Source organism: Protopterus annectens, chromosome 10.part0, assembly GCF_019279795.1.
Source record: "Protopterus annectens isolate FY-2018-M chromosome 10.part0, PAN1.0, whole genome shotgun sequence".
In the NCBI taxonomy this organism is placed as follows: Eukaryota; Metazoa; Chordata; order Ceratodontiformes; family Protopteridae; genus Protopterus; species Protopterus annectens.
Window position 1 is genome coordinate 1,814,380,900 of NC_056744.1, and position 12,364 is coordinate 1,814,393,263.

The 12,364-nt window shown below is 41.1% G+C and overlaps 1 protein-coding gene across 7 annotated transcripts in view; it reads right to left on the minus strand.

Annotated features, from left to right (window-relative positions):
* LOC122814053 (RING finger protein 112-like) overlaps positions 1-12,364 on the minus strand; it is a 590,764-nt gene that overhangs the window by 381,673 nt on the left and 196,727 nt on the right. The window contains exons 1-4 of one of the 7 annotated variants that reach the window (XM_044086660.1): positions 8,457-8,622; positions 8,098-8,171; positions 6,647-6,734; positions 2,712-2,982 (exon numbers count right to left, since the gene is read on the minus strand). In XM_044086660.1, the coding sequence (XP_043942595.1) occupies positions 2,712-2,982; positions 6,647-6,693 (318 nt within the window). In that variant the 5' untranslated portion in view covers positions 6,694-6,734; positions 8,098-8,171; positions 8,457-8,622. Of the gene's footprint in view, positions 1-2,711; positions 2,983-6,646; positions 6,735-7,903; positions 8,032-8,097; positions 8,172-8,456; positions 8,623-12,364 lie in introns of those variants that run through there. The other 6 variants (XM_044086658.1, XM_044086657.1, XM_044086659.1 and 3 more) reach the window with 6 other exon arrangements.

The following is a 12,364-nucleotide window of genomic DNA, read 5'->3' on the forward strand; positions in this document are numbered from 1 at the left end:
TCATTGACCTAGTGGGAATGGAGACCGTCCTGAGAGATGCTTCTTCAAGTTATTGGGACCTACTTTGAAAGAGGGCAAGAAGGAGCAAACAGCCAGAAAAGGGGAAACTATGTACAGTGCAGATTTATTTTTGAAGCAGTAAATTTTAGTTTTATACATTGTCGTAAAATGTTGCCACCCAATGGCAAATTTAATTATAATCGCAAAGTTGTGCTCTATTTAGCTCAGTGTTTAATACGCCCAGCATTTACATGGGCAAAACAGAGAATACCCTGAAAAAAAGAATCTACCAGTACGTACATGACATTTCTAGGAGTGAGAGAACAAATGTATTGACTACACATTGTAAAGTATGTCAGAATTAAAAAAAAAATTACATTTTAGAGAAAATACCAGTTTTCGACACATCTGGTAACTGGTCTGCCCAATTAGAGGCAAGTGAGTTGTTTTGGGAGTTGTTGGAAGCTACTAATAAACCTGGTATTAATAAAAAAATGTCATTCAGCAGTTTATTGGCTCTTAAAAGAGTGAGGTTATGAAGTGTTAATTGCTCTTAGAAGCTGATGTTCAATAAAAACCTAACATAATTACTAAACATATTAATTATTAAATGTTTTTATGTTTAGGTTAATATTATGCGTAAAGTTATTTCTTAAATGTTTTTAATGTATGTAATTTGTATTTATGACCACTAGGTGGAGAGGTTTACTTTGTTATTTAATGAACACTTTGCAGGGGTCTGTTTGTCTGATTTCTTGATGTCACAGGAATGAAAGCACTTTTGTTTGTTTATATTAAACGTTTGTGGCGCTTGCTAGTGATCTCACTTGCGTCTTTTTTTTTAGCATGGCTTGAGGTTTTGTTTTTTGGTTCCTTACAAAACACCCAAAGACCTTATACTGTAGAGAATGTTATACAGTGCAACACCCCAGTCCCTACCATCTAGCCTCCTTTCCTGCCCTCGCCACCTTCCCTAATGACTGTTAAAGCTCCTTCCAGTAATACCAGCAGTATCCCTCTACGCAGTAGGCTTCATGAACTCGTGGAGGGCAGACCCTAACAACTACAGACTCCTTGGCTTGGCAGACAGGTCCATCCTTCTGCCGTGACTGGACAGAATTGCTAACTATGGAAAAAAATGTAATGATATCAGCAGGCAAACTGTGCCCGCCTGCAGGTCAGGTGCTACAAGTGCTATTACTTACCCTTGCTTCCAAGCTGCTGTCTAGGAGATCCCTGGTCTTCAGAGGCCATGCAAACAGTATTTCATAGCCTCCTTCTGGGTAGGGCTAGTAGATGGTCACTTCATCCTACCCTGCTAGCCAAACCTTGTGCTGCTAAGGGACTCATTTGTGAATTTGTGTCACTGAAGTGCACACAGAAGCCTTGGGCTTGCACTAGAAGGCCTATAGAGAAAGAGGTTTTTGTTAGTACTGTACCTGAGCTGTATGTCACACCGCTGACATCACTGCTGTTGTGTTAATACTGTACCTGAGCTGTATGTCACACCGCTGACATCACTGCTGTTGTGTTAATACTGTACCTGAGCTGTATGTCACACCACTGACATTGTCACTGTCATTTTAATACTGTAGTCGCACCGTATGTCACACCACTGACATCACTGCTGTTGTGTTAATACTGTACCTGAGCTGTATGTCACACCACTGACATCACTGCTGTTGTGTTAATACTGTAGTCTCACTGTATGTCACACCACCATTACCGCTGTCATTTTAATACTGTAGTCACACCGTATGTCACACCACTGACATTACTGCTGTTGTGTTAATACTGTAGTCTCACTGTATGTCACACCACCATTACCGCTGTCATTTTAATACTGTAGTCGCACTGTATGTCACACCACTGACATTACTGCTGTTGTGTTAATACTGTAGTCTCACTGTATGTCACACCACCATTACCGCTGTCATTTTAATACTGTAGTCGCACTGTATGTCACACCACTGACATTATCACTGTCAGTGCAGAAAGTAATCAAGTCATCCCCTGAACAAACACTTCTGCAGTATTTATACTAGCATCCCAGAATTCATGCAGCTTTGTGTTCCCAGGCACTCAGTGGTCATGTGAGGGTAAGCATCCTTATAGCAGAGGAAGCTGATAATCAACTACCTTTTCTCCACTCCCCCCACCAGCTTTTCAGCATCAGGTCATTGTAATAACGTAGTATAAGGAGATTCTTCAAAAATCAGCAGTCCAGACCACTGTTCTAAACCAGCACCAGGCCACCGTTCTAAACCAGTACCAGGTCACCGTTCTAAACCAGCACCAGGCCACTGTTCTAAACCAGCTCCAGGCCACCGCTCTAAACTGGATCACTGGTAGTATGGAAGGAGGTCTTTACCCACACTGTAAGGCCGGATAAGTGACTTTTGATACAAAAGTACAATATAATGAAAGCTGTCACTGTACAGCAAAAAGTAAAAAGTGGATTTTTATGTTGTATGGTAAGTTAAGTTCCTTACTACTACATTTTTTGAACACGTATATAATGTATTGCTGATTACTAATTTTAATGAATTATGAAACACTAACATTTTCAAACCTACGAGAATTCACACACAGCACTGATACGTCACTTCTGTCACAAGTAAACTTGTTCCAGAAATGGTCTAGAAACCATCCTCTTAGGTAATTATGAATAAAATCCACAACAATGAATAAATAATTTATGAAAGAATTACCCTGCGTTTCTGAAGGGCATCCCGGATTTTAGTGACCACATTTTTCATCCTCAGTGCTGGTATCATATGGTTTCTACTGCATGTTCTGCGACATTCTGGGCACGTTGAGCCTGTCTTTGAGTTGGCTGCCCAATGAGCTGAGATACAGACCTGGCAGAAGTTGTGGCCACAGTCGATGGTAACAGGGTCATCGTACATTTCCAGACAGATGGAACACACTACCTCCTCTGAGATGGCCTCTACACTGTTCATATTCTGAAGTGGTACTGACCTGGAAGTAAAACATGTCAAGTCAAGTCTTCTGCTGAAGACACAAAAAATAAGGATTCAAGCACAGCTTCTAGGTTTTTCAGTTACATTTTTGGCACCAAGAAAGGAGATAGCAAGCCAGTTTGTAAGAGTTCTTCAGCAATGAGAGGGCCTCAACACCTGGTGACATCTATCTGTACTGGAACAGGTAAGAGAACACTGGCACCACACAGCAGAAACAGGTTCTGGAATGACTGGTGGAATGCACCGAGTGCACAGACACACAGACATACGATACTCCCACATCCACACGCACACACTTTCACTAGTAAGAATACATTAGCACCTACCTTGGAGACACTTATTCAAGCAACACTCATGGCTACAAAAGTACACAGACATGTACCTGTCGGGCACTGCACTCAGACACCTGCATTTCAAGTCTGTTCCATTTTTTATTAATTTATCAAAAAGAGTGAGATTACCCACCTGGGCCAGGCTCATGCTCACGGATTCCCAGAAAGAACACTACACCTGCAGCACTGAGCCTCACAACACCCTTGGGTGATCCATTATATCACTACAATGCCCACCCTGTCAGTTACTACTAGTTGTACAGTTAATATAATATGGCAGAAATATATATCAAGGTGAGTAAAACAGTGGGTAACCTGCTGAAGGCCTTCTGTGATGTCAACCACTGCGGTCATTGTCCGAGTGAACTGGCGATTTATGTACTGCTGCAGATGTTAAGGGACACTCACTGCAAGCAGTTCCTACAGGGCTGATGTGGTACTGCCACTGTGAACACTGCCCACAGAGAATCACAGAAAATTATTTATAAACTTCTACAAGTCTCACTCATATGGCATGTCACCCATTGCTGTTACCGCCTGCAGTACATCACAGAAAATGTATAAACTCCTATGGGTCTCCAATATGGCATGTCACCCACTAAGGCCACTGTCTGGAATGAATGGTGGATAATGTATACACTTCTGCAGGAGTACCAGAGTTCCACCCACTGTGGTCAGTGTCTGGAATGAATGGTAGATAATGTATACACCTCTGCAGGAGCACCAGAGTGTCACCCACTGTGGTCAGTGTCTGGAATGAATGGTGGATAATCTATACACCTCTGCAGGAATACCATGGCATGTCCCCCACTAAGGTCACTGTCTGGAATAAATAGTGGATAATGTATACACCTCTGCAGGAGTACCAGAGTATCACCCACTGTGGTCAGTGTCTGGAATGAATGGTGGACAATGTATACACCTCTGCAGGAGCACAAGAGTGTCACCCACTGTGGTGTCAGAACTGCATGCATTCATGGTAATCATGGAATGCTGTCATCCATAATCACTGTGTGCCGTAAATGGATGGTCATAAGTCTTTTCATGGGTCATGTCCTAGTCACCACCTGCTACCTTAGCCGAAAGTAAAATGTGTGCAACTTTGGTTTGGCAAAATCGTTGAGGTTTAAGGCTATGAGCTGCTGTTGTGGTTCCTGCAGTCCTGGGTTCGATTCCCCATTAGCAAAATCACTCTTCCAGAGCTGTTCACATAAACAGAACTTGTACCAAGTTGGTAACCTAATTAATAAATAAATGATGTGCTCTTGCACTACTTACAATGTAAAAGTAACACTGCAGGACACCTGTCATTACTAAATTACTAATGGTCCTAGGTAAACCCCAACAGATTCACTTGTGCAACCATTACAGTATGGGACAGACATCGAATTCAACAGTCCAAGCTGAGCAACAGACAGCAGATACAGCAATGCATGACTGGCACCAAAACTTATTAGTTACTACAGGCAGACGGTGCGTAACACAAACCTTTGTATGACTAACACTACAGGCCATCCGTCAGTAGTGATGGCACATAATTATGCACAAGTGTGTTAGTCATTATCAACCTGCCAGGCTCCAGCACTATGTGATGGCACTTAATTATGCGCGAGTGTGTTAGTCATCATTGACCTGCCAGGCTCCAGCACTATTAAGTGTGTTAGTTAGTCATCATCGACCTGCCAGGCTCCAGCACTATGTGATGGCACTTAATTATGAGAGAGTGTGTTAGTCATCATCGACCTGCCAGGCTCCAGAACTATTAAGTGTGTTAGTTAGTCATCATCGACCTGCCAGGCTCCAGCACTATTAAGTGTGTTAGTTAGTCATCATCGACCTGTCAGGCTCTAGCACTATGTGATGGCACTTAATTATGTGCGAGTGTGTTAGTCATTATTGACCCGTCAGGCTCCAGCACTATGTGATGGCACTTAATTATGTGCGAGGGTGTTAGTTAGTCATCATCGACCTGCCAGGCTCCAGCACTATTTCTGTTTAAGGTACATCCTGAACAGCCAACAGATGCACAAGAAAGTTCATGACAAGCCAAAGGAGGCCCACATCATAAATGAGGAAACAAAGAAAAAATGTCTGATCAAAAAAAAATATTAGCTGTCTAGAATATTTATGAGTCAAATGCAGTATTTCACATCACTTTGCTGGCCTAATTTTGTTAAAATAAAATATATTTTGGAAACATGCTACTAAAATTAACCACAAGATTATATCTTACTCTATTTTTCAAACAAGTAGCATTTAGGTGGGTTGAAGGCGTCCTGTCTCATTCCACACGTCACTTACTAACTACACTATAATCTGGAAGTACTACATACCTTCACGTATAAAAGACCTGACGCTTTACCACAACGTATCTTTATGTTACAGGACTACGTTAATACTCATTACCACAACGTATCTTTATGTTACGGGACTACGTTAATACTCATTAGCACAACATATCTTTATGTTACGGGACTACGTTAATACTCATTACCACAACATATCTTTATGTTACAGGACTACGTTAATACTCATTACCACAGCGTATCTTTATGTTACAGGACTACGTTAATACTCATTACCACAACGTATCTTTATGTTACGGGACTACGTTAATACTCATTACCACAACATATCTTTATGTTACGGGACTACGTTAATACTCATTACCACAACATATCTTTATGTTACAGGACTACGTTAATACTCATTACCACAACGTATCTTTATGTTACAGGACTACGTTAATACTCATTACCACAACATATCTTTATGTTACAGGACTACGTTAATACTCATTACCACAACGTATCTTTATGTTACGGGACTACGTTAATACTCATTACCACAACGTATCTTTATGTTACGGGACTACGTTAATACTCATTACCACAACATATCTTTATGTTACAGGACTACGTTAATACTCATTACCACAACGTATCTTTATGTTACGGGACTACGTTAATACTCATTACCACAACGTATCTTTATGTTACGGGACTACGTTAATACTCATTACCACAACATATCTTTATGTTACAGGACTATGTTAATACTCATTACCACAACGTATCTTTATGTTACGGGACTACGTTAATGCTCATTACCACAACGTATCTTTATGTTACGGGACTACGTTAATACTCATTACCACAACGTATCTTTATGTTACGGGACTACGTTAATACTCATTACCACAACATATCTTTATGTTACGGGACTACGTTAATACTCATTACCACAACGTATCTTTATGTTACGGGACTACGTTAATACTCATTACCACAACATATCTTTATGTTACAGGACTACGTTAATACTCATTACCTTGGCGAAGGACCAGAGGTACCCTGTTTTGTGCTTTCATTTCCCATGATGTCATTCAGCGATATTCATCTGCGTAACTGTCACCATTCTGGACAAACAGAAAAAAAAAACATGCAATTATAGGTTAACAAACTTGTTTTCCATGCCTGACAGTCAAGGAATAATGCAATTCTGTGATTCTTTAACGCTGAAAACCACAAATTAGCTATAGCACCCTTCATTTTAAGCCTATACACTTTTCTGTCCTTTTAGCCTGTTCACTGTGAAAATGTTCTGTCAGAAAACTCAAAACACCATCACCCCTTCCCTTAAGTAGAAAAACATCACAACTTATGCCCCATTTTGTCCTTATGAACTTGACCACTTCAGGAAGTCAGAGCCCTTGTGATTCTGCGGGGGTAAGGCACAATAAACTTATGCCATGGTCCCCATTTTGTCCATATGAACTTGCCCATTTCAGGAAGTCAGAGCCCCTGGGATTCTGTGTGGATAAGGTATAATAAACTTATGTCATGGTCCCATTGGGTCTTTATGACCTTGCCCATTTCAGGAAGTCAGATTCCTTGTGATTCTGCAGGGGTAAGGCACAATAAACTTATGTCATGGTCCCCATTGGGTCCTTATAAACGTACCAATTTCAGGAAATCAGAGTCCTTGTGATTCTGTGGGGGTAAGGCACAATAAACTAAGCAATCCGTAGTCCTTAGTAACCCACGGTCAACTTTCCTGAGAACGGTTATAGTAAAGTTTCTATCACAGCACACCTTACTGTTCCTTACTTTAAACAACTTTAAGACTTCAGACAAATTATTTAGATGCCTAGCATTATCTGTCTTACACTGCTGCTTGAGAAATCTTAGCTAATCAAAATAAGAATACTGAGTGTGATTTTGAACTCTTAAAATCAGCATACAGAGTCCCAAATGTACAAAAAGTTCTCACTCAAAAGGTCTGGTTCTGTTCGTCTGACAGGAGCAGTGTATATGCATAGATGTACACACACACACACACACACACACACACACACACACACACACATGTGCACACACACGTGCACACACACACGTGCACACACACACACGTGCACACACACACGCACACTTTCTAACAAAATGAAGACTCCTGATACACACGAAAATGTCTAAGAAATACAAATAAACAGTTCACACACACATACCCACACACACTTTATATAATGAGCAGTTCAATTTGCTGCAAATATAGTTGTTCTTTAGTTAAAAGCAAAATTATACTCACCCATAAAGACATCTAAAAGGCAGTGAAATACTTATACAAGCATAAAATGTGTTCTGGAACTTGATAAATTCTAGGTACAGACAAAGACCACAAAAAACATATGATGACTTTCACTTCCCCATCTAATGCTCTCTCTCTGCAATGTTACTTCCGCTTTTATGGAATCCAATAATTCTGAACGTACACAAACACACCTACATACATACTGTTCACCTGGTGATCAGCCCGTGGCAAATGAAGATCTTGCACTTTGGTCTTTTACTGGTTTCTAAAAAAAAAGGAAGAGATACAAGAAAGGCATTCTGCTGAAAATTTCTAATGCTTTTGAATTAAAGGAAATAATTTCATGAAATAATCATGGTATTCCGTGCGCTTACAGTATCCTTGTCTACAGACACACACATGCACACACACACGCACACACACACACACACACATTACAGCTCTTGGATACCCTGTACCATGAGTCCCTTATGGCTTGCTTCACAGCTGCTACTTAAAAGTACTACAAATTCCAGCATTATTTCAAGAATGTTACTAAAATTGGCCAAACCTTCCAAAGCATTCTGGGTAGTACTATGCAAAGACCCATCAGAGTGGCAAAACTATAAAAGAATCAAAACAGTCACGGACAGACTGGGACCACGCAGTGCCTTTATCAGGTAGAGCAGCTATCTCTGGCGTAATAAAGGAAGAATGGATTTATTTTCCTTTTTTTTGTTTCATATCTGCCTGCTTTCTGAATCCACTCCCCATCTCCTATTGCAACATTTATTTTACATTTGTTTACCAGAAAAGTCTGACTGGCCACGTGCCCTTTTTCAGCGCAGGCGCGTGGAGAAAAGGTCCAGCAATAAGAAATACACATATTGCAAAAATTAATTCTAGTAGTATACAAATTCAGCAATAGTACAGAGATAGGCAATACAGTACTTCGAGGTAACAATGACATAACGTGATATGTAAGTATGTACATTTAGATAAAGAGGAAGGCAAATTGCAACAGAAATTGGAGAAATGAATGAAGTACAACAGCAGTACCTGAGCAAGGTGTAGTTAAATATACAGACCTTAGAGCTATCCAGGAGGGTTGCAAGAACAAAGCCAGGGGGTTGCTAAGTCAGTAGTTAGCAGCTTTTTGAATTGTACCATGGAGCAGTTTAGAGGAGATAGAGGTAGGCAGACGGTTCCATATTTTAGGAAGATGTTTGAGAAGAGCTCAATTGTTAGCTTTGGTGATTTCTAAAAGGAGTCTGCCACTGGAGTGGAGGCCTCTAGAAGTGGTGTATGGTTGTATAAGATTTTTTAAAGTAGGGATTTTATCTGGTTGATGCAGGAGTTTGTGGGCAAAGGATAGTTGTTGATGGTGTAGCAGCTGAGGGAGTTCTAGCCAGTTTAGCTGTTTAAGAGCAGTGCAGTGATATGAACTGTGTGTGGCATCCATAGCAAACTTGGCAATTTTATTGTAGCAGGATTATAGCGTGATAGATCAGTTTTATGAAGGTTGGTTAGCATCGGGGAGGCATATAGGAGAGTTGACAGGAGGTGTGTACGGGCAATGGTAGCTTTTGTGGATCTAGTTAAAAATTGTTTGTTTCTGTAAAGAAGACCTAATTTTTTTGTAAACCTTTCTAATAGTTTGGGCAATATGAATGTCAGATTGTTGTTAATTTCAATCTCTAGCAGTTTAGTATGTGTTACTAGGGAGATAACAGTTTAGTTTTTGACTCTAAGTTGAAATTCAGGTGAGCAGAAGGAGTTCTCGAGGGGTTAAAAAGAGAATTAGCTTTGTTTTACTGGGGGTTAGAAGGAGTTGGGAGCTGGTGAGCAATGTTTCCACTGTTAGAAATGAATTTTGAGTTATGGTGTGGAGGTTTTGTAGGGAAGAGGCTGTACATATAAGTGTACACTCATCTGCATATTGTATCACAGAGGCAGGAAGACTGGAGGAGTGAAGCTGATTGGTAAAGAGGGAGAAAAGTAGAGGTCCAAGGATGGAGCCTTGTGGGATCCCTCAGGCAACCGGCAGGAGAGTGAACAGGTGTTGTTGCACCCTTTTTGCATGTTACAACCCATTTACAGTACCGTTCAGTGTAAAACAGGCTTACTCTGAAGCTTCTTGAGTCTTAGCTGGAAATAAAGCTGCCACTAAGGAGGTAGGAGGCACCATGCCAGAACATGGAACCACAAACGAGGGAACTTATTTCATATGACACTTTATAAATACATTTTCTTCTCTTTTGCAAGCATGAGGGGTGCATAAGGAAGGCATGCCACATCACAAACAAATATGGATTTCAAAAGCCTTGTGATGTCACCAATTCTCCACTAGTAGAGAGCCGAAGAGCCAACTTGTTATTTCCTATAAACATAAAAAAAACAGGGGACATAGGTTCATAGGTGTGTACTAGGCCAGCAGCCCTGGAGCCTTTACAAGCCTAGCCCATAGAAGTGCCCTGGCTTTGTGCCACCCGAATAATTTCTGCTGCCTCTATCAAGTAGAGCCACTGGAATGATCCCCGGGGTGACCTTTCTATTTCCCTTCCACTTATCAGGATTTCTCTTGAAGGGAGACAGTGAGATGCTCTGCTTGACATATATGGGAAGTCTATTCCAGAGCATGGGCAGTCTTTGGGTTTTGAACCTGTCCCTCTAGCATGTTCTGTTGATTGTGGTAATGAGGTTGAAGTCTCCAGAGCATGTGATGCGGAGGGACTGATTTCTTTAGGTGTAACATTTCTAACAGGGCTGGGTCATACATAGTTTTGCAAGTCAAACAGAGATCGCCTCTTAACAGATGGTATGAGAAAGAGAAAAGCTGGAGTTTTTTGAGTCTGTACGTATAGGACGTGTTTAAGGCCCAGGATCCTCTTAGTGAGGAATTTTTATGGCCTTTCCAGCTGTTGTAGATGTTTAGTGAAGTACATGCCAAATGGGGAATTGTACTCTATAATTGGTCTAACGAGAGAGGAGTAGAGACAGATGATGACCTCTTTCTTCCTGGATGCAAAATCCTTGGTAATGAGATGTGTCATATATAAGGACTTTCTGTCCATAGTGGCACTGTGGTGGTCAAAGGAGTGGCTGCTGTTAACCTGTATCCCCAGATCTCTTATAACGCCTTCAGTGTTCAGTGGACTACCATTGATGTGGTAATTAGTGGGAACTGAGTTTTTCCAAAGGGGATGATGACACATTTTTTGGCATTGAGCTTAAGGCCATTGTTTTGACATCAGTCACTGGTCTCAGCGAGGCGTTTCTGTAGGATGTCTACATCACTTGGGGAGTTAATAATATCTCCCAGTTTGCAATCGTCTACAAACTTGGTCAGCCAGAGTCCTTCTGTGTTGGCCTGGACTTCTGAGAAGTTGGCCTGGACTTCTGAGACGTAGATGCCAAACAGGAGAGGACCCAGGACCGATCCCTGTGGGACTCCACTCGTGACTGGATTTGGAGTCCGCTACTTTCACACTGTGAGTTCTATCTGTGAGCCAATTTGCAACCCACCTAGTGATATAGGGGTTGATGCCTAGTTTGGTGAGTCTATCAATAATTCCGGAATGGGGAATGGTATCAAAGGCCTTGGCCAAATTAAGGTAGGCTGTACGAACTGCCTTACCTTCATCCACAGCTCTGGTGACTGACTCAAAGAACATCAAAGGGACATCCATCCCCTTCCATCCACATGCATCTAAAATATCACAAACACAGTCCCTTCTGTAGGCATCAATAAAGTCACCAGGCACATAGCCTCTCCAGTATTTGTTGAGAAAAGTCACTTGACACTAGCCCCTGCTATTAAAAGGCAGTTACCAGATGCAGTCCATTCTAAAGGGAATTAAAAATGACTTGGTGTAAAATCATTTCCCCCCAGGGTACAGCCCCTTCTCTTCATTTCAAGCAGCACCCGATAATTGTGTTCTACCCATTACCCATGACTACATCAGTCAACAAGTAACTAGTACTACGGCATAACAGAGGCATTACACCCTCAAAATCATTGACTGGGAGCCACACATACCCCAAACTGTCTGCAGTACAGGGATTCTTACACTGCAGATTCAGCCAGTATAACCTCAAGCTAACTAATCCTTAAATAAAATGCCATTAAATTTCCACGATTCACAGCAACCCATGTTTTCCACTAACTGTTAGATTTCAGTACTGTGAGGCACTTTACGTCTTTTCCTGTTCTTCAACACATTCATAAATAATATGCAAACCACCCTGTAAAAAATGACTTTGTGCTCCTGTGGTCAGACAGATCTATGAAGGAACTAAACATAAGCCTGCAATGATCACTTAGAAAGGTAAAAATGGCTAACAGAAGCATTACTAAATGCATACAAGACAAAATAAGTATTAACGCACATCTGCCTCACAGAAATATCACTATAACAATTTCATCAGATCCAGAAATACAAATATTGGAATATGGCATGCTACAAAACTCCTAAGGGT